We start from the raw sequence: 22,254 nt of genomic DNA, 5'->3' as shown, positions 1-22,254 counted from the left end.
AAAGCTACCTTCTCCAAGTTCTACACATGTTATTTCAAATATGATAATGGATACTCAAGCAAAGATAAACAGGCACACGAGACCACTAACCCTACCCGTGAAAATTAGCAAAAACAACAGACCACATAACGGATACAATGATTGCAATGATCAGACACATAGGAGAAAGCATCTATGTTTGTTTCAGTGAACATAGTGACCATGGAAACATAGTGACGGATTCTGGGGTAAGAAAAGCTTGGGTATATTAGATAGGAACAGAGGTCAGAGTGGCCAGAGAGTAGTGCCACTATGGGTTCTCCACTGTGACCCAGAACTTCAAACATGCCCCTCAGTCAGTGTTTAACGGTGGTCCCTCTCCTACTCAAACACCTCTCATGGCTTCCTATTGCCTACAGGACAAAAGCCCTTATTGGGCTCTAGGAGAACCCGCAATCAGCATGGCGGGGGGGGGGGGGGGGGCGTGGTCAGCTGGAAAGGCTGCCAGGGTCCTGGGCTCACACACCAGCCTCCCCTTCAGCCCACCCCTCGCCCTCGCCCTCCCACTGCGTTCCCGCAGGTCCCGAGCGCCCCCAGCTGGCTATCAGTGGCGCTGGGGCAGAGGAGACCACACAGTTCTAGTCCTGGGAATCCGGCAGGGGGCGTGTGTAGGGTCGGGGTGGATCCCAAGCCAGGGGGAGCTGGCGGGTCACTGGGGGCCCGCGCTCAGCGGCTCCACCCGCAGCCAAAGCCCGCCCTCGGCGCGCAGGATGATCTCAGGCTTCCTGCGTGGCTCCTCCTTGTCGGGCAGGACCCGAAAGCGCAGCAGCGTGAGCGCCAGGACCACCTTCATCTCAGTCAGGGCGAACGTCTGCCCGATGCAGTTCCTGCGGGCGGCAGTGGGCACTCACTCGCCAGGGACCCCAGCAGGTCCCATCGCGTCCCGAACCAGGCCAGGGACCGCCAGCCCCGCCCGCAGGGATACCGGAGGGGACTAACCGTGCCCGGGCCCCCATACGGGGGTCCCTGAGCTTGGCTCAGATCCCAGCCCTGAGCTACCAGACAGAGGGAAGGGGCTCTGAGCACACCGCGGAGCCCTCCTTGGACCCAGCCACCCCCCACTGCCCAGGCCTTTACCCCCAACCTCTGGAGGAGGGGAGAGAAGGAGAACCATCCTCAACACGCCCTTTCCCGCCCCCACAGCCACGTCTGGGATCTCAGGCCCAGGTCCCTGCCCTCACCACCTCATCCCCACCTCAGATGCCCGCTGCGCTCACCTGGGTCCTGCGGAGAAGGGAATAAAAGCCAGGGAAGACCTTTCCTTGATGTTTTCTGGGTCAAAGCGGAAAGGATTGTATACCTGGGGGCGGAGAGAGGCGGGACTGTTGGATGGGGTTTCCCAGGACAGCCGGCTTTGGAGACACAGGTGTGCCTTTCATGGAGGGAGCGATTTGCCAGGTCAGAACCCTGAGCCCTCCCTTAGGCCCCGCTAGGGAAGTGGCCAAGCATGAGGGTGGGTGGAGGGAGGGAGGGGGAGGCAGCACCTCAGGGTCTGGCCACACGGATGGATTGTGGTGGATCTTGAAAATATTAACGAGGCAGATAACACCTGTGGGAGGGGAGGGGCCAGTCAGGAAGGGTTTCACCCTGCCTGATGAGCCCCTCTTTCTGCCCACGAGGCTCCTCCCCCTGGTGTTGTGGGCACCTTTGGGGATGACCCGGCCATCTGGGAGCACGACGTCCTGGGTACAGCAGCGGGAGATGGCTGTGACCGGGGGGTGCAACCGCAGACTCTCCTTGATGCACATGGTCAGGAAAGGCAACAGGGCCAGGTCGTCCCTAAGGAAGCCCCCTAACAATTAGCCAGGGATCGAATCAGACTCCCACAGACCTCCAGCTGCTCCCCGGATTCTGTGTCTCCCTCTCTCTCTGCCCCTCCCTGTTCTCTCTCTCTCTCTCAAAAATAAATATTAAAAAAAATTTTTTTAAGTATTTCTGAACAAAGCCCAACATCACACAGTACCTTTAAAAGTTAGAAAGTCTAATAGGGTATCAGAATGGATAAAAAAACAAGACCCATCTATTTGCTGTCTACAAGAGACTCATTTTAGACCTGAGGACACCTTTAGATTCAGAGTGAGGGGATGGAGAACTATTTATCATGCTACTCGAAGCCAAAAGAAAGCTGGAGTAGCCATACTTATATCAGACAAACTAGACTTAAAATTAAAGGCTGTAACAAGAGATGAAGAAGGACATTATATAATAGTTACAGGGTCTATCCATCAGGAAGAGCTAACAATTATAAATGTCTATGCGCCGAATACCGGAGCCCCCAAATATATAAAACAATTACTCATAAACATAAGCAACCTTATTGATAAGAATGTGGTAATTGCAGGGGACTTTAACACCCCACTTACAGAAATGGATAGATCATCTAGACACACGGTCAATAAAGAAACAAGGGCCCTGAATGAGACATTGGATCAGATGGACTTGACAGATATATTTAGAACTCTGCATCCCAAAGCAACAGAATATACTTTCTTCTCGAGTGCACATGGAACATTCTCCAAGATAGATCATATACTGGGTCACGAAACAGCCCTTCATAAGTTTACAAGAATTGAAATTATACCATGCATACTTTCAGACCACAATGCTATGAAGCTTGAAATCAACCACAGGAAAAAGTCTGGAAAGCCTCCAAAAGCATGGAGGTTAAAGAACACCCTACTAACGAATGAGTGGGTCAACCAGGCAATTAGAGAAGAAATCAAAAAATGTATGGAAACAAACGAAAATGAAAATACAACAATCCAAACGCTTTGGGACGCAGCGAAGGCAGTCCTGAGAGGAAAATACGTTGCAATCCAGGCCTATCTCAAGAAACAAGAAAAATCCCAAATACAAAATCTAACAGCACACCTAAAGGAAATAGAAGCAGAACAGCAAAGGCAGCCTAAACCCAGCAGAAGAAGAGAAATAATAAAGATCAGAGCAGAAATAAACAATATAGAATCTAAAAAAACTGTAGAGCAGATCAACGAAACCAAGAGTTGGTTTTTTGAAAAAATAAACAAAATTGACAAACCTCTAGCCAGGCTTCTCAAAAAGAAAAGGGAGATGACCCAAATAGATAAAATCATGAATGAAAATGGAATGATTACAACCAATCCCTCAGAGATACAAACAATTAGCAGGGAATACTATGAAAAATTATATGCCAACAAATTGGACAACCTGGAAGAAATGGACAAATTCCTGAACACCCACACTCTTCCAAAACTCAATCAGGAGGAAATAGAAAGCTTGAACAGACCCATAACCAGCGAAGAAATTGAATCGGTTATCAAAAATCTCCCAACAAATAAGAGTCCAGGACCAGATGGCTTCCCAGGGGAGTTCTACCAGACGTTTAAAGCAGAGATAATACCTATCCTTCTCAAGCTATTCCAAGAAATAGAAAGGGAAGGAAAACTTCCAGACTCATTCTATGAAGCCAGTATTACTTTGATTCCTAAACCAGACAGAGACCCAGTAAAAAAAGAGAACTACAGGCCAATATCCCTGATGAATATGGATGCAAAAATTCTCAATAAGATACTAGCAAATCGAATTCAACAGCATATAAAAAGAATTATTCACCACGATCAAGTGGGATTCATTCCTGGGATGCAGGGCTGGTTCAACATTCGCAAATCAATCAACGTGATACATCACATTAACAAAAAAAAAGAGAAGAACCATATGATCCTGTCAATCGATGCAGAAAAGGCCTTTGACAAAATCCAGCACCCTTTCTTAATAAAAACCCTTGAGAAAGTCGGGATAGAAGGAACATACTTAAAGATCATAAAAGCCATTTATGAAAAGCCCACAGCTCACATCATCCTCAACGGGGAAAAACTGAGAGCTTTTTCCCTGAGATCAGGAACACGACAGGGATGCCCACTCTCACCGCTGTTGTTTAACATAGTGCTGGAAGTTCTAGCATCAGCAATCAGACAACAAAAGGAAATCAAAGGCATCAAAATTGGCAAAGATGAAGTCAAGCTTTCGCTTTTTGCAGATGACATGATATTATACATGGAAAATCCGATAGACTCCACCAAAAGTCTGCTAGAACTGATACATGAATTCAGCAAAGTTGCAGGATACAAAATCAATGTACAGAAATCAGTTGCATTCTTATACACTAACAATGAAGCAACAGAAAGACAAATAAAGAAACTGATCCCATTCACAATTGCACCAAGAAGCATAAAATACCTAGGAATAAATCTAACCAAAGATGTAAAGGATCTGTATGCTGAAAACTATAGAAAGCTTATGAAGGTAATTGAAGAAGATTTAAAGAAATGGAAAGACATTCCCTGCTCATGGATTGGAAAAATAAATATTGTCAAAATGTCAATACTACCCAAAGCTATCTACACATTCAATGCAATCCCAATCAAAATTGCACCAGCATTCTTCTCGAAATTAGAACAAGCAATCCTAAAATTCATATGGAACCACAAAAGGCCCCGAATAGCCAAAGGAATTTTGAAGAAGAAGACCAAAGCAGGAGGCATCACAATCCCAGACTTTAGCCTCTACTACAAAGCTGTCATCATCAAGACAGCATGGTATTGGCACAAAAACAGACACACAGACCAATGGAATAGAATACAAACCCCAGAACTAGACCCACAAACGTATGGCCAACTCATCTTTGACAAAGCAGGAAAGAACATCCAATGGAAAAAAGACAGCCTCTTTAACAAATGGTGCTGGGAGAACTGGACAGCAACATGCAGAAGGTTGAAACTAGACCACTTTCTCACACCATTTACAAAAATAAACTCAAAATGGATAAAGGACCTAAATGTGAGACAGGAAACCATCAGAACCTTAGAGGAGAAAGCAGGAAAAGACCTCTCTGACCTCAGCCGTAGCAATCTCTTACTCGACACATCCCCAAAGGCAAGGGAATTAAAAGCAAAAGTGAATTACTGGGACCTTATGAAGATAAAAAGCTTCTGCACAGCAAAGGAAACAACCAACAAAACTAAAAGGCAACCAACGGAATGGGAAAAGATATTTGCAAATGACATATCGGACAAAGGGCTAGTATCTAAAATCTATAAAGAGCTCACCAAACTCCACACCCGAAAAACAAATAACCCAGTGAAGAAATGGGCAGAAAACATGAATAGACACTTCTCTAAAGAAGACATCCAGATGGCCAACAGGCACATGAAAAGATGTTCAGCGTCGCTCCTTATCAGGGAAATACAAATCAAAACCACACTCAGGTATCACCTCACGCCAGTCAGAGTGGCCAAAATGAACAAATCAGGAGACTATAGATGCTGGCGAGGATGTGGAGAAACGGGAACCCTCTTGCACTGTTGGTGGGAATGCAAATTGGTGCAGCCACTCTGGAAAGCAGTGTGGAGGTTCCTCAGAAAATTAAAAATAGACCTACCCTATGACCCAGCAATAGCACTGCTAGGAATTTATCCAAGGGATACAGGAGTACTGATGCATAGGGGCACTTGTACCCCAATGTTCATAGCAGCACTCTCAACAATAGCCAAATTATGGAAAGAGCCTAAATGTCCATCAACTCATGAATGGATAAAGAAATTGTGGTATATATACACAATGGAATACTATGTGGCAATGAGAAAAAATGAAATATGGCCTTTTGTAGCAACGTGGATGGAACTGGAGAGTGTAATGCTAAGTGAAATAAGCCATACAGAGAAAGACAGATACCATATGGTTTCACTCTTATGTGGATCCTGAGAGACTTAACAGGAACCCATGGGGAAGGGGAAGGAAAAAAAAAAAAAGAGGTTAGAGTGGGAGAGAGCCAAAGCATAAGAGACTGTTAAAAACTGAGAACAAACTGAGGGTTGATGGGGGGTGGGAGGGAGGGGAGGGTGGGTGATGGGTATTGAGGAGGGCACCTTTTGGGATGAGCACTGGGTGTTGTATGGAAACCAATTTGTCAATAAATTTCATATATATAAAAAAAATAAAATAAAAAAATAAAAAAATAAAAAAAAGAGAAAAAAAAAGTTAGAAAGTCTAAAGTTATACAATTTATTTAAAAAGGAAAAACAATCTCTTTGCTGGACTTACCAGGTTATTTGAACAAATAAAAGGCACCCTCCTAGGTGAAATACCTAATATAACGGTGTGGATTCTTTCTAAGTTAATTAATGTATCCAATGCACCCAATCAAAATCTAGTTGGTGCTTTTGGAGCTTAGCGATCGTATTCAGTTTGAAAAACTTAAAGTTCAAAATCTATGTCGATTTAAAAGACCAAAGAAAGAGAATCCATTGACCTCATATTAAGACCCATTACAAACGTATGGTGATAATTAAAAATTTAAATTAAATTAAATTAAATTAAATTAAATTAAATTAAAAGGCAGCAAAGCACTGTTGCAAGAACAGGAAAACAGACCCTCAGAACAAGATAGAGAGATCAGAGACAAGTACGTGAATAGGTGAAAACGTAGCATCCGGTAAAGGAGGCCCCGCCACCCCCAGACAAGGGATGGTTCAGGCACAGACACAGACACCCCCACAGTCTCACCAACACACACTCCAAAAGAACTGAAGCATCATGCACTCCAAATAAAAGATGGGGTCTTCTCTTACACATGAAAGGTAAAGAAATAAGGGTAAAAGAAGATGTAATATAGAAGACACCTCTGTTACCTATGAGTAGGAAAGAATTCTCAAAGCCCCAAAACATAAACCAGAAGACAAAAAAAGAAAAGGAAAAGAAAGGAAGGAAAGAAAGAAAGAAACAAAGAAATAAAGAAAGAAAATGAAAGAAGAGAAAAGAAAAAAACAAGAGAGAAAAGAAAAAAGAAAAGAAAAAACATGCACAGAATTAAGAATTTCTGTTTAACAAAGCACTCCATTCTATGGAACAATTAACATTCAGATGAGAGATTCACAGAAGATAGTTGCAATAAATATATAGATCTAGAAGAATATCTGGAATAGACAAGGAATTCCTACCAATCAACAAGAGAGATGGCAGGCGACTCAAAAGAGTAGACAAAGGACATGATCTAGAAATTCATGGGAGCTCAAACTCAGAGATTTAAAACATGAAGAGATGGGGCGCCTGGGTGGCTTGAGCATATGACTTCGGTTTGAGCATATGACTTCGGTTTACATCGTGATCTCGAGGTCCATGAGTTCGAGCCCCGTGTCGGGCTCTGTGCTGAGAGCTCGGAGCCTGGAGCCTGCTTTGGATTCTGTGTCTCCCTCTCTCTCTGCCCCTCCCCCACTTGTGCTCTCTCTCAAAACTAAATAAATAACCATTGAAAAGAAATAACTAAATAAAACGTGAAGAGATGCTCCAAGTCGCCGATTACCAGAGAAATGGAAATTATATAGCAATGGGATGTTACCTCATATGTATTGGAGGTGAGAATTAACAAGGTGGGTAATGGCAAAGCCCGGCTGAGGCACCGGGGTCGGGGGACTCCACTCACTGACAGTAATGGTATGGACAGGAGCCACCACTCTGCAAGGCATTGGCATGGTCAAGGAAAGGCGATGTGTGTTTCATGACCCAGCAAGTTGGCTCTCAGCCTAGGACCTGGAGAGATTCTCAGACAGGTAGATAAAGACATGAACACCAAGAGCTTCATTGCGGTCATGAGATGGAAACCTCCTGGATATTTAGGTCCAAGGGACTAGAGAGGAACTTTCCATATGACAGTCCAAAGCAACAATCTAAATGTACATAGAACCACGGATGTCTGACAAAGTCACAGTGCTATGTTTCTGAGAAAGGTAAGAACCAGCAGCAGATCTGTGATATAACACATATCTGTGAATTTTTAAATTTGTTTGAATGTTTATTTATTTTTTGAGCGAGAGAGACAGCATGAGCAGGGAAGGGGCAGAGAGGGAGAGGGAGACAGAGAATCCGAAGCAGGTTCTAGGCTCTGAGCTGTCAGCACAGAGCCCAAGGTGGGGTCAAATTCATGAATCACAAGATCATGACCTGAGCCAAAATCAAGAGTCGGACGTCCAACCAAATGAGCCACCCAGGTGTCCCATAAACAAAATATATTTAATAAATAAACCCATTACAAGAAAACAAACAAGTTTTACAGTTTAGCATTAGAATGGGAAGGGCCTTTCTAAGCATTGAAAAAAAAAACAACAGAAGCTATAAAAAAAAGTTAATAAACATGACTCCAACTAAATGAACAAAAACTAAAATAAAGTCAAAAGTCAATCCAGGAAAGAATTTTTGCATAACAGAAAACGAACTAATTTTCTTTACATGTAAAGAGTCCTCACAAATCAATTTTAAAATGAAAAACAGAAAAAACTCAAAGTAAAAAGGGCAAATTATGCAAATTGAAGCTTCACAGAAAAAGAAATATGCATGGTTCATAAACATGTGAAAATCGTGCTCAGTTTTACCCATTCTTAAAGTGATATTCATTAGGATAATGAAGTATTATATTCACCTACCAGATTGGCAAGAGTTTTAGAATTTCATTATGCACACTGTCAGCAAAGATGCAAGAAATTGTCACTCTCAAAATCTGTCTACAGGAGGGGATTTGTCAGGGATTACATTGTGAAAACTCAAATGGCCTTTGATTCCGCAATTCCACACCGAGAAATTTGTTCTGGAGAGACATCCTCACATGGGAGCAAAAATCAGTGTGTACATGGATGTTTGCTACATCATGTTTATTACAGCATAAGGCTCCAAACTATACAAATGACCCTCGGCAGGGGAATGTTTACATAATTATGATACATCCATATGATGGAATACTACACAGTTATCAATAGGAGGAAATACAGATCACTGGTCCTATCAAACACTGCGGGGTAAATCGGTACAGAGGTGCTGAAAGGCAATTCACCAATATCTGTCATCACTGCAAATCATCACATAAACGTCCCCAACAGAGGGGTGAGCTGAATAAAGTGTGCGATTTACAATTAGAGAGGAGTCGAAAACAACTGTTGAGAGAAAAGAGAAAAGAACAAGTAACCAAATGTGTGTGTGTGTTTCTATTAAAACCATTATAACTATAGAAATACATAGCTACAAGACCTTCTGAAAAGTCTGAAAGGACATATGACCAATTGATGTCCCTGGAGACCCCTCGGGAGACAGGGGATTGATTAGGCTTGGGGGGACAGCAACAAAGGTGGACCTAACCTTCTCCGTAGTGTTGCATTTTGTGCAAGGAAAAGAAAAGAAAGGACTTCTTCCCATTATGGATTTTGTAATTCAAAATTAATTTCCCAAAACTTACATCTGGAGGGGAAAGGAAAAGATCTTGACGTTATATTGTCAGTGTGCATGCCTGAATGGTCTGTGTTTTCTCTCAGCTGTGGAGAGAAAAGACTATGCGCAAAATGAGAGAGACTGTGGGCACATAGGTGTGGGCAGAGATGATCATTGGAAGCACACCAGAGATCATCAAAGGTGGGGATGGGATTGCGGTGCTGGATAAAGCAGAGGCTTGTGTGAGGTAAGGAAAGTATTTACCCCTGTGCTCATTTTGCAATATATACGTATATCAAACCCTCGTGATGTATACCTTGTGTTGTATACGCAGTATTTTATGTCAACTATATCTCAATAGAACCGAGATTGAAAAAAGACAAAGGCTTATTATATCCATTGTAAAGCATTGCGCACCATTTGAAGTGTTACCAAGTGCATTGTTTGAAGTTGAGAGACACACAAAAACACTTCTCCACTTCACACAACTGCTGTACTGAGCCCAGCCTTGAACTTGAAGGCACTACCTCCAAACTGTTCAGTCCAACATCTCCTCCCCCTTCTTCAGCCCTTGGCCCCCAATCTCCCTGGAACCCCCAGGCTCCACCTCATCTCCTCCAGTTTGCAGATATGTTTCATTCGAATATCTGACTTGTCTCTCCCCTGCTCAAACATCTCCCATGGCTCCCCACTGCCTTCCTATATTAGTCACGAATCTCCCTTCAAGAAAGAACTTGATGTCCAGCTCCAAGGAGTGCAGTCGGCTGACAGCCTCCAGTTAGAGGGTCTCTGGGCTCTGCAGCAGCATTCAAGCCAAGGCCACACTCTCTTGGGCAGGTCCCAGCCACTGAGAGAGCATGGTGGGCCCCTACTTTCTGATCACTTCTGCCCAATGTGAGACTCCCTCCCTGAGAGCAGTATCCCTGCACACTTTTATCTTTTATCCAATACTGGCTTCCCAGAGGACTTGAACCGACACCTTTGGAAAATTTTCACGTGGTTTCCAAAGCAGACCAAGAAGGGCTTCCATTACCAACTACAAGCTCCAGCCTCACTGGGAGCCTCTCAGATGCTTCACACTGTAAATTTCACAAGGAGCCAGCCACGTTTACTTCCTCCCAAACACGCCAGGCCCACCGCTGCATGCCTCCATCAGGGCCTTTGCACAAGCTGTCCGTAAGGCCTGAGCACTGGCCACTATCCATTCCCAGAGGGCTGAATTCATATTTGCGTCTTTGCTACCCAGCCTCACCCCCTTCTTTCCTCCATGATCCAGCCTTGACCAAGTAGGACTTAAATGGGACTGGACATGGAGTTGAGAAGGGACGGCAGTGTAGACATGTTTACAGAACCAAGCAATGCGTAACTTTTTTTACCCTCAAGGACCACTTGTGAATCCCTGGAATAGATAGTAGGTGGGAATTAGATATAAGAGCAAAAATTAAGAGCAGGGGTCTTTAGGGGAAATGTGCAACTTCAGGCAGAAAAGCAAGGGAGAGAAGTTCATTTACTGAACACACACTGGATGGCATCTGTTCTACACACATTGTCACGGTTCTCCAAGCAGCCCTTGGAGGAGAGATTCCCTGACCTGTCCCGCCCCCATTTCCAGAGGTGAAAAGTGGTACTCAGAAAAGGGAATTGGTTTTATTCAAGTCACATAGCAAGCAAGCAGGGCAATAAATGTGGATACTCCAACCTTTCTGTTGCTTAAGCCTGCTTTCCCCTGCTCTCCAGGCTGGGTACCATACCCTTGCCTCTGGGTGCTGCTCCTAGTCTCTCTAAGCAACAATGACACAATCAACAAAAAGTTCTTTCCCCTTCCCCAGCAGGGGAGCAGAGCCAATGAGTGGGGTTCCAGAACAGGACATGAGGACCTGCACTCACCATTCAATCTCTTTAGGCTCACGGTCCCTCAGGAGCTCTTGCACCTCCTGCCGACAGCGCTCCTGATACTCTGGGTGCTTCGCAAGGTTGTACAGGACCCAGGAGAGACCACTGGCCGTGGTGTCATGGCCTGAGAGGCAGCCAGACAGGCTTGGGTCTCTGGGCTTGTTCAGCACCAGAGGGCGGACAGCGCCCTTCGTTAGGGCCCTCAGGGAGGATGGGGAAGGTGTGGTGGGATGGGGTGGTCCAGGGCCCACCGGCCAAGTCCCTGGGATTGGACAGACTCCTACCCCCTGCAGTCCCACACTGGGATGCTTACCCCCAAACATGAAGGTGTCAGCTTCAGCTCGGATATCCTCATGGGACAGTTCCTTCCCATCTTCATCCTGCAGAAAGGGCACGACCTCCTGAATCACACCGGCTCGGAGGGCACCTGAGTCTCGCCTGAAACAGTCCCTCAGGCTCCATCACCAAAGCAGGATTCGTCCCTCATCATCTCTAGAGCCCTATCCCACAGGTCTCCCTGTCTGCAGCTTTCTTCTCCCAAGCAGCCTTCTACAAAGTCATGTCTAAAACAGATCCCTGACCTGTCTCTCCCTTCCTCAAGCACCTTCCGTGCCTCCTCAGTACCCGCTGGGTCAAGTCCAAGTTCTCCCATCTGACATTTGAAGTCAAGGTCCATTGCAACTCTTGAATTCTGATCCCAGGGAAGCCCACCTTGGCCAGCAGGAGCACATCAATGAAGTCCAAAGTCTTGGCCTTAGCTTTGGCCTTGAGGAAGTCATGGGAGCCCTCAGTAAGGAGGGAGCAGCGCCGCTCCTGGATGATGGCATCTGTGAAGTTGTGCACCAGGTCACAAGCCCTGCGGAAGCGCCGCCCATCAGGGGTGAGGTAGTACAGCAAGTCCGGGTGTAGGAAGATCTGCCTCTGCCGTTTCACCACAAGGGCGCTGAGCTCCAAGATGGCAGCAATATATTCACTGGGGCTCCTGAAGGGTCAGGCCATAGAGAACAGCTCCTTAACCCACATGAGGCCCTAGGAGTGCCTTCCAACCAGAACCTCAGAAGCATGTCCCTGCAAAACAGAGTGTCCTCCAGGCATGCTTCTCTCTCCACCTGCCATCTCTGTAAATGTAATCATGGCCCAGACCCTGGGCAGACCTTGGGTATCACACTCATCTCTCTTCTGTCCTACACAGTATCTGCCCCTGCCCATTCCTCCTTACTTTCCCCCCAATCTGCCCCATTTTCGCCACCACATTCAAGCTGCCTCCTCCTCAAATTCTGTGTCTATGTGACAGTTGGTCCTCTCTAGAGTCCAATGTCCAAGAACAGCTTTGACCATGGCCTTCATCTGCTCAAACACCTTCCACCTTCCATCCCTGGAAACCTCAGGATAAAGGTCAGACCCCGTTGCTTCACTTTTGAATATCCTTAAGATTAGCCCCCCTGCCAACCCTTCAATATCATTCCCAAGGTGGCACATGCTTTATTCATCCTAGTCCTGTTGGCCTTTATCAAGCATTTTTGCTTACCTGAAACCTTACCTTTCTCTTTCCCTTCCTTGTTCTTCTTTGTCTCACTCTGATCCATCTCCTCCAGGAAGTCCCATCTGATCGCCCTGGCCAGCCCTCCCTTCTCCATCTACTCCCTTGGGTCTATGGTTCATGTTCCCAGGTCCTGAGCAAGCACTCACTCCTGGCAATTGCTGTCAAAACTGAAGACACATTTCTGCAGACTGTCCAGGGTCATGAGGCTGATGTGCTCAAACATGTCCAATCGGGTGCTGCCCTCTGAGACTAGGCGCTTCCACTTGGCCTGGACAGACAAAGGGGCAAATCTGGGGCTGGGACCTACCTCCCCTGAGCTCCCCCTCACTCCCAATCACCAGGATGGACTCCCCAAAACCCAGGCTCCTGGTCCTCCACCCCAGGCACCCATCTCCAGGGAGGACAAGGCTTGGGTGGGAATAGAAACACTTACTATTAAGACCCAATGGCTGGGGGTCAGGAGACCTGAGTTCAAATCCTGGCTCTGCTTCCTACACCCCTGTGTGCCCTTGGTCAACTCACTGCTGCCCTCTGGACTCCACCTGTCAAAGCTTCAGTAACAGTTAAGATGACTTGCTCTGTTGTCAGACAAACCAGGTTGGAATCCCAACTCCATTTATTAGCTCACTTGCTAGCTGTGTGAACGGGAGCATGCTCCCTAACCTCTCTGAGCCTCAGTTTCATCACCTGTAATGAGACAATAATCATCATCTCTACCTTATATGGTTGTGGAAATTAAATAAGACAACGTGTGCAATAGAACTGGTGCCTGAGGGGCAGTGGGGAGGCTCAGTCGGTAACGTGTCCAGCTTGGGCTCAGGTCATGATCTCATGGTTCCTGATATACACCAAGAGCTAAGTAACCATTAGCTATCACCCTCATCTTCGTCATTATCATAGAGGTAGGCGACTGCTGCAAAAATGTCTCCATTTCTTCATCCCTCCCTCTACCTTCACACTTTGCAATGAGGTTTGGCAGATCTTCCATTAGGAGGTAAAACCTCTTTCTCCAGCTCTTGAATTGGAGCTGGATGTGGGACTTGCTTCCGCCAACAGAAGAAGGTGGAGGTCCTGGTTGCCTGTACTGAAACTAGGCTTCAAGAGGTACTGCATGTTTCTGCTTGTTCTCTTGGAGCCCAGGGTCTACCATGCGATCAAGCCTAGGCTAGCTTACTGGAAGATGAGGGACAAATGCAGGAGTCTGGTTGTCCCACCAAGGCCAACCTAGACTAGCCAACCATTAGCCAAGCCCCAAATGTGTGGCAGAGCTGAGCCTGGAAAAGGAGAGCTGTCTCCCAAACCCAGGCATGGCCACAGACACGTGAGTGATTCCAGCCAAAATAAGAACTATTCTCCGGACTCATCATCTTGCGAGCAATAAAACACAAATTCCTTCAACCTCATGAGTTTTAAGGTGCAGTTCAGTGAAGAAAGAGCTACCATACAATCTTCATCATTAGTGTCTCACGTTTCACAGAGTTTCAGTGAGGCAGATTAGAAGCTAACACCTTCCGAGCACCTACAATGTGCCAGGACCATGATTCCATTACATCATCTTGACCACCCTTTAAGAAGGGCTTATGATCCTCATTTGACAGATGGGGAAGCTGATGCTTGGAGAAGAAATAGAATGGCCCGGAAGTCATCTAGCAAAGCCAGGACTCCAGGCCACTCCCCTTTTCCCAAGGCTCCAGCCGGGGCCCTGTGTTTCAACTCACATGCATGATGTCTGCACTTTTGTTGAAAATCTTCACATAGGATTTCAAGATTTCAAAGTGGAAGGCAGGTGTCAGCAAACGACGGTGGTGGCTCCACTTGTCACCAGCAGTCAGCAGGAGCCCATCCCCTAGTAGAGGCAGCCACGAGGAGTAGGCAAGGGCAGTGCTTTCCCCTGAGACCCCAAAGTTGTCCCCGACCTCCTTCACTTAACAGTTACTCACCCAGCCAGGGCCTCAGGAATCTGTAGAAAAACTCATCCCTGGGCACGATGGTGGCTGGCAGGAGAGACAGATCATCAGGGGCCATAGAGAAGAGGCAGGGATGGGCTTTGGGTTGGGGGGTGGAGGATCCAAGCCAGGGGAATGCATACCCCCTCCAACCTCCATAGTGGGAATTGTATAGTGCAGAGTGGGGAGGTGAGGGGGGACAAGACCAGGCTGCAGCACAGAGCAGAGCAAAGGCAGAGCCCATGGACCTACACATAGGTACTTAGATGCTCCAGAAAATAGGGCACAACACACCCAACATGCCTTGACATGGCTCCTTGCCGGTCCAACATTTTCGAAACACCCAAGCACCAATCAGCACTCCACAAAATGCCTTTACAGGGACCTAGGACATGACACCTGTCCCAGAACCCTCTGACATCTCCTGGGACTTCTGACATGGCCCCAACACATGATAACGTGCCCTGACACGAAACAACATGCCTAACACACACTGGCCTCAAGCAGCATCCTCTGAATGGACCCAAAGACAATCTTACATGACCTCAGTGTGTCTTATAGACGGTCCCTGGCAGGACTTAAATATGGTCCCACTAATGTCCCAGACATGGCCCAGGAGTGACCTAGCCTTTCTCAGGATTCTCTTCCATCCCATAGTTATCATTAAGTGCTTAGGCTCAGGGGCTCCTCTGTCCTTAAGAGACCACACAATGTTGCCACCCTCAGATGCTGAGATCCCCCCACCACAAAGAGCTGCCACTGCTCCCTCGTGCCTCTAGACCAGCTCCCCACAACACTCTGTGGATCTTCCCCCACAACACTCTGGCCATCTCCCTACCCCAAATCCCCTTCCAACTAAAGGTCCCTCCTACCAGAGGCAGGTAGGGCAGCCAAGAACACACAGAAGTAAGAGATATCTTCGGCATGCTATGTGACCTTGAGAAGGTATTAAGCCTCCTGGAGCCACCGTTTCCTCACCCAGGAAATGCCCCCCCTAGCAGAGATGCCAGGGAATGGACATCTGTGGTATCTGCCTGTCCATCCCCTTCTGGAACCAACACCTCGCTCCTCTTCCTCCCTCAGACCAAGTAGCTAGGGAGGGTGGCCATGCCAGTCCATCCTCCGTTCCAGAGCTGAACATAGGACCCTAACCCTTAACAATCAAGTTGCCGTGACTAGAGGAAGAATTGGTCCCTGTGACCCAAGCCAGGCCAATTTAAGAGACTCCTGCAACTATTTCTGGGTCTGCAGAGAATGAGCTCACATTTCCATGGGGGTTGAGCTTCTTAGACTCATCTTTGTCAGCATGAGAGTGAAGCTGTCACCAAGGAACACAGAACTGCAAGAGAAAGACAGATTCCCAAGGGCACTGTTTGAAGACTGGATCCAACCATGCCTGAAGACAACATTCCTTCATCTTTTCAGCCAATAGATTCCCTTTCTTCTCTTAGACCAACATTGCTGAATTTCCACCACTCAAAATTGAAAACGACTGGGAACCAGAGAGAGCCAGGACCTGCCCAGAGTCGCCCAGCAGTTTAATGGCAGGTCTCCATCAATACTACCCACTTCCCTGCTCAACCTGGTCTGTCCAGAGGTGCGAAGAACTGGGAACAGGGACAAGGGAATGGCTGGGTCGGGTGCTCCTGGGAGAGATACCTGGGGCCTGGAGCAGGGGGGCAACGAACTTAGGGTGGACGAACCGCAGAACTGGGTAGATGGGCCCCATCCACCACAGGTGAACATCACGGAAGCTGTGGCTCAGACTCTCCCTGAACCTCAAGCCTTCTTCATTGCTCTTTACCTGGGGATGGCAGGGTGGAGGAGGAAGGCCAGGTCAGGCAGCAGCCCCAGAAGCTTCCAACTTCCCACTGTATCCCCCCTTCTGCCTGCATTATTAGTCTACACCTGTACATATCACCAAGTCAGCTTCCCTTTGTTGGTCTGTTTCTCTTTTTGTGTGTCTATCTATGTGCCTCTCCCTCTCCCTTCACTCTCACAATCTTCATCTGTTTCCTTAGGTAGGTGAGAGACAGCCAGATGATAATTGCTAGATGATGGAGAGCTACATGATGATTATAGATAGATGATAGATAGATAGATAGATAGATAGAGATAGAGAGATAGATAGAGATAGATAGATGATAGAGAGATAGATACATAGGGAGAGAGATAGTGAGGGGGAAAGAGAGAAGAGGGATGACAGAAATGGGAAGATGGTTGGATGGATGCATGGACAGACAGACAGACAGATGGACAGACAGATGGATGCATGGATGGATGGATGGATGGAAGGCAGATGGATGGATGCACGCATGTATGGATGGATAGATGGATGCATGCATGCATGGACGGACAGATGGATGGATGGATGCATAGATGCATGGATGGATGGATGCTTGGATGGATGGGTGGATGGATGGACAGACGTACGGATGCATGCATGCATTCATGCTTGGGTGGGTGGATGAAGAGAGAAATGAAAGACATGAGAGATGGATTGGTAGATGATAGATGATATGTGTTTGTGTATGTTTCTTTTACATTCTCTGTATGTCCTCTCTGACTCCCTCACTTTTTCTCTGTACCTCTCTTTCTTCACCTCTATTTCTCTCTCTATCTCTCCCACTCCCCATGTCTGTGTCTCCTAACATGCACACCCTCCATGGCTCCCCAGAACCCTCAGAATAAACCCCCTGCCCCCACACAGTCCTGCAACCCTGCTGGCTCTGCTGTCCCCTTCACCTTCTCCCTGCCTCTCACCAGCATTGCTCTTTATGCACTCAACTCATGGTTGCTCAAAACCCCGGTGCTCACAGGGCAGTGGGGTGGCTCAGTTGGTTAAGCATCTGACTCTACATCTTGGCACAGGTCATAATCTCATGGTTCATGATTTCAAGAGCTTTACTGACAGTGTGGAGCCTGCTTGGGATTCTCTCTCCCACTCTCTCCCTCGGCCCCTCCCCCACTCATGCATATTCTCTCTCTCTCTCTCTCTCTGTCTCTCAAAATACAAAATAAACTTTAAAAAAAAAAAACAGGTGTTGCTCTGTCGCCTCCAGGCCTTTGAGTGGGCTATTCCTCTCCATAGTATGTACTTTCTCTTCTTTTCTTAAAAAATTCCTACCCATCAGTCCAGACCCCCTTCCAACAACTCCTTCTCTAAGAAGCCTCCCAGCCTACCCAAACAGCAGATGCGTTGCTTCCCCTCTGAGTTCCCCTTACCGCTGTCTCTCCATCAGACCCACTCTGACCACACAGGATTGAGGGAGTCTCTAGTTCTACACACCCAAGTTTGGGGTTCCCCCAAGACATTACCTGGGACTCAGCCTCCCCAAGGACACTCCTGAAGCAGTGTCCAGAAGAAAGCAATGACCAAGGTCACCCAAGAGCAGAAAGGACCTTGGAATCCACAGGGACCTCACAGAAGCCTGGCAGGGAGGGGTACGTGGCCCTCAGATGCTGCCACAGTGCCCATGGCCACATATTCCAGATGGGTACCTGTGGCATGATGACAGAGCAGGCAATGCCACGGTGGCAAGAAATGATGGGAGCCCAAGCAGATCATAAACCCTGCGAGTAGGCAGCCACCAGCTGAATTAAGACCCTCAAGCCCTGCTCTGTGGGGTGGACCTACAAGCAAGACAGGGGCCATCACCTCCACAGAAGGAGCCAAGGCAAGTTCCCCTGCAACCTCTGCAGTGGTCAGCGTGTCCAGACTCTGAATAGATGGAGCGGATCTCTGTTTCCTCCTGCTCCTTCCCTTGGGGGCAGAGGGATCCCGGAAGACTCTCCATGTCCCAAGGGTCCCTCCCAGGACACAGGGAGAAGACATGCTCTCTGCCCCCAGAGAGGCCGACCTTGGCGTGAGAAGTCAGATCTTTCTTCTCCTGGGAGTCGTTCCAATCTCAGGGAGGTGCCCACGGGAACAGCAGGGTGGCCTCACGGTTTGTACTGGGGCTCGTTCCCATGTCCTGTCATGTCCTGGCCAGTCCACACAGCCCCCCCGCTCCCCAGATGGTGAAGGTGTGCAGACCTTCCAGCTCTGAGACAGACCCCAGGACACAGGGTGTGAGCTCTGCCCATCAGTCAGGAGGGCAGCTGCCACCTACGACCTCTTCTGCCCGCCAGCTTGCATGATTCATCCCATCTGTCTGTCTGTCTGTCAGTCTATCTGTCTATCCACCTCTACCTATGAACCTATGGTCTATCTATGAACCTATCCCCTGAACCTATGGACTCCCCCATCAGCCATGCCTTTTACAAATGAAGAAACCCAGGCCGCGTCCCCCAAAAGGAGAAGGAGGGGGGCTTGCCTCCCAGTGAGGCATCCTCTCCGATCCCACGGGAAGCCCCATCCTGGCCTGACAAATACTTCCAGATGCTCCAGACAGGTGAATACAAGTCATTTTCACTTTTGTGACTGTTCCCTGCTCCCTAAGAACCCTGAGGCATTTGAGGAGATTGGCCCAGAGAGGGAGAGTGACTCAGCTGAGGTCACACAGCAAGTGGGACTGGAGGAGGGAAGAGTGACCCAGACCAGCTTCCATGGCCAAGCCCTCATAGGAGGTGTAGGAACTGTAATTTTATAACATTCCTGCTACCTCCATAACTTGCTGAGAAATTGCCAACACCCAGAATGTCAGGTAACATTCAGGACAAGCTTAGGGCATCCTGTTGTGTAATGAGCTGGTTTGTGGGAGGGCAGGGGTGGAGCTGGCCCCTGTCCCTTTGGCATTGCATGACCAAGGGAGGTGTTGGTAAGTTCATCCAATCCTAGAACAAGGCCTCCACCATGACATTATCACACAGTTATGAAGTGCCAACTGTATGTCAGCTCCTGAGCCGGGCATTATAGATATCAATCTATCCCCAGTGCCACTGTCTAGTGAGAGAGAGAAAAAGAGAGATAATAAACAAATAACTGGACAATTAACTGTTTGAGTGTGAGCAGGACCAAGTCACAGGTCAAGGTCTAGGGGGGGAAGTCAAGGGAGGCTCGTAGAAATTACACCTGAGCTGAAAATGCAACCAGAAAAGGAGGGATCGACCCAGTGGCTACAGGAAGGGAAGCCCTTCCAGGCAAAGGAGGAGCACAAGCAAAGGGCCTGAGGTAGGAAGGGTTTGGCTCGTGGAGGAGAGAAAGCAGGAGCTTGGAGGGTCCAGGGTGTGCACGGGGCCAGGAGGGCAGCAGAGCCTGGCCAGGCAACACGTGGTCTGTCTCCAGAATGATGATCAGTCTTACAGAATGGTTTTCAGCTGAGTAGTGGTGTTAAGAGAAGTGAAATTTCAGAAAAACCTCTCCAGGGTTAAAGACAGAAAGGACCACAGGGGAGACTGGGGCTGGAGAGCTGGAAGCTTATTATTCATTTGTGATGGGAGTTGATGGCCCCCTTGGGAGTCAGAGCCCCCCCCAGGTGAGGCAATGGCCTGCGGAGCCAGAGAAGAGGACGGGTGGGTTAGGACCCTGAAGGCACCCCGCATGGAAAGGTGGGGTGAGGAAGAGCCAAGTGGAGACCGGGGCCGGGTGGTGTGCGAGAACCCAGAAGACAAGCAAGTTCTGGGCAGCTGCCATGGTCAGCAGGGCCAGATTGCTTCTGGGGGGTGATGAGGTCATGGTCATGTCTGGAAACATGACAGGGGTGGGAACCAGGCAGGAGTGGGTGAAGACGGGCTGACGAGATGCAGGCACTGAGTGAAATAGGTTTGGTCACGAAGGTCAAGGCCAGGGTGATTCCTTCTGAAAGGGGAAGTGGCCAACTTTTATCCCAGTTGGGCAATGGGGCCCATTGATGTATCTTGGGAGTGAAAGGCAAGATCACAAAAAGGAGGCAGAGGAAAAGGGCTCACAGGCCACCCCTCTCCTCCAGCCTAGCAGCACCCCATGGCAGGAGAGGGGAGCAGAGATCAGAACTGATTCCTGTGGGGAAGCCAACCCCACAGAGGCGATGTGTTTGCCTGAGGCCAGCAAACATGGGCCAGGCAGGGAGCGGACCCTGCACGGTGGCCCCTGGCAAGATTGTGGGGATACCGGGGAACTTGGCTCTTTGCAGCCCTTCTCTGCTGTCCCAGACCCCGGCCCCACCTCAGGTCCCCATTCCCCACCCCTGGGAAAGTGCATCCACCCCAATGCCCCAAGCCTGTCCTGCCACCCACACTCACCAGTCCCAGGTGACCCCAAAACCAGCTCCGCTTCGGGGGCTGTGGGAAACACCGGAGGCGGCAGCAGGTGTCATAGAAGCTGTAGCTCCAGGCCAGTACGCGGGCCGAGAGCCAGGAGGCCCCTACCAGCAGCAGGAGCAGCCATGGGGAGGCTGCCACCTGCCCAAGTCCCAGCCAGGACAGGCTCAGCATCCTGGAGGCAGAGGGGACAGATTTTCCTGAGGCCGAGGAAATGGGCCCAAGGGTGAGCTCTCTGGACTCTTCAGGAACAGAGGGAGAGCCCCTCCCCCACACCGGAATGGGAGGGGCAGGGAGAGAGAAGGGTAGGCATGGTGAGTGGTCAGCACTGGGCAAGTGGTGATTCAGAGAGGGGAGGAGGACTTAGACAATTCCAGAGGGAGAGACAGAGTGAGTGAGAGGGAGAAAAAGAAAGACAGAGACACAGAGAGATAGCTAACCACCCACCAGTAGCCACTCTGCTCCCAGCGGCTCTCTGAAGTCACCCCACCTTTGGGCAGCATCCTTTGCTACCCAGGATCAAGACCCCCAGCCAGGTACCTTCAGATCACACCAGCTTATCCACACAGCCTCCTCTCCCCTCCTCTTGGAAAGTCTTTGTCCCTGGCGCCTGACCTAGGGGACACTGGCAGTGGCCAGGCTAAACCAGCCAATCCCTGCTGCCTGCTTACCTCCTCCCCACCTGGCAGTGGCCCAACTAGTAGGTGGGGGAGGGGGACTTCCGTGTTGTAGAGTATGGGATTGGATCCTCAGAACTCAGCACCTCCCATGTGGGGGTGGGGGATCCGTTGAGGGATGGGCAAAGTGACTCCTGGGCGCCAAGCTAACAGCCACCCCTGCCCTTTCAAGGCCAGCAGAGCACAGCAGGGAAAAGCTTGAACGTGAGAGTTCAGGTGCCATGGGGGCAGGGTGCAGCCAAGCCTAGTCCCAAAACATCTCTGGGGCTCCTCTCCACTTACAAGGCAGGTCAGAGGCATGCACCATTTCCCAGAGCAGAATCAGGAAGCCTCGGGCCTCCTGGCTGCACAGCCTGGCAGGAGTTCAAGCCCTGCCTCCAAGCAGCCTAGGGCCTGGGCTGACACAAGACCAGCTGGGGACAGGAATCAAAAAAGCCCTTCTGGCTGGGGGTTACTTGCATCAGACTCAGGGGGTAAAGGGCCCAGTGGGAAGAAGGCACCTGGAGGTGAGGGGGTAAGGCTGCAGGAGGCCAGGAGAGGGAGGGGGGCCCAGACAGAGCTGGGAGACCCTGCACGCAGTTCAGCCCCCTCCTGGCTGTGACCTTGGGCTGTGCCGGCCCTCTCTAGGCTCAGTCTTGCCATCTGGGAAATGGGATGTCAGATGAGGGCCTGAGAGGGGGACAGAAGACGGTTCCACAGGAAGGTAGGAAAGATCAGGGACCCCCAAAAAGATAAGTGGCCAAGAAAG

The 22,254-nt window shown here is 48.8% G+C and overlaps 1 protein-coding gene across 4 annotated transcripts; it reads right to left on the bottom strand.

The window, feature by feature from the left end:
* Window positions 1-159: 159 nt before the first annotated feature.
* LOC115505481 (cytochrome P450 4F11-like) lies at window positions 160-21,510 on the bottom strand. Of its 4 annotated transcripts, XM_030303147.1 has the most exons (14): window positions 21,370-21,510; window positions 20,812-21,004; window positions 18,218-18,282; window positions 16,309-16,388; window positions 14,644-14,697; window positions 14,422-14,549; window positions 12,850-12,971; window positions 11,872-12,142; window positions 11,474-11,540; window positions 11,155-11,284; window positions 1,685-1,818; window positions 1,524-1,588; window positions 1,257-1,339; window positions 160-866 (listed from the first exon to the last, which is right to left on the bottom strand). In XM_030303147.1, the coding sequence occupies exons 2-14, from the start codon at window positions 21,001-21,003 to the stop codon at window positions 689-691; spliced, it is 1,569 nt and encodes a 522-aa protein (XP_030159007.1). In that variant the 5' UTR covers window position 21,004; window positions 21,370-21,510; the 3' UTR covers window positions 160-688. The 4 variants fall into 4 exon arrangements, with proteins under 4 accessions (XP_030159007.1, XP_030158996.1, XP_030159004.1 ...); XM_030303136.1 differs by lacking the exon at window positions 18,218-18,282 and having other exon boundaries at window positions 11,872-12,151; window positions 16,309-16,453; XM_030303144.1 differs by lacking the exon at window positions 18,218-18,282 and having other exon boundaries at window positions 16,309-16,453; window positions 21,370-21,509.
* Window positions 21,511-22,254: the final 744 nt, after the last annotated feature.

The sequence above is a fragment of the Lynx canadensis genome, chromosome A2, assembly GCF_007474595.2.
Source record: "Lynx canadensis isolate LIC74 chromosome A2, mLynCan4.pri.v2, whole genome shotgun sequence".
Classification (NCBI taxonomy): domain Eukaryota; kingdom Metazoa; phylum Chordata; class Mammalia; order Carnivora; family Felidae; genus Lynx; species Lynx canadensis.
Note: the sequence above shows the minus strand (reverse complement) of the source record. Positions and strands in the feature narration are given on the sequence as shown.

Coding starts and splice junctions, on each gene's coding strand:
- LOC115505481 (XM_030303136.1), bottom strand. CDS start 21,003: ATGCTGAGCCTGTCCTGGCTGGGACTTGGGCAGGTGGCAGCCTCCCCA. Junction 1,819..11,154: donor GAGCCTAAAGAGATTGAATG/GTGAGTGCAGGT, acceptor GGGCTTCCTTAG/GGACGACCTGGCCCTGTTGC. Junction 1,340..1,523: donor CCGTGTGGCCAGACCCTGAG/GTGCTGCCTCCC, acceptor CTCCGCCCCCAG/GTATACAATCCTTTCCGCTT.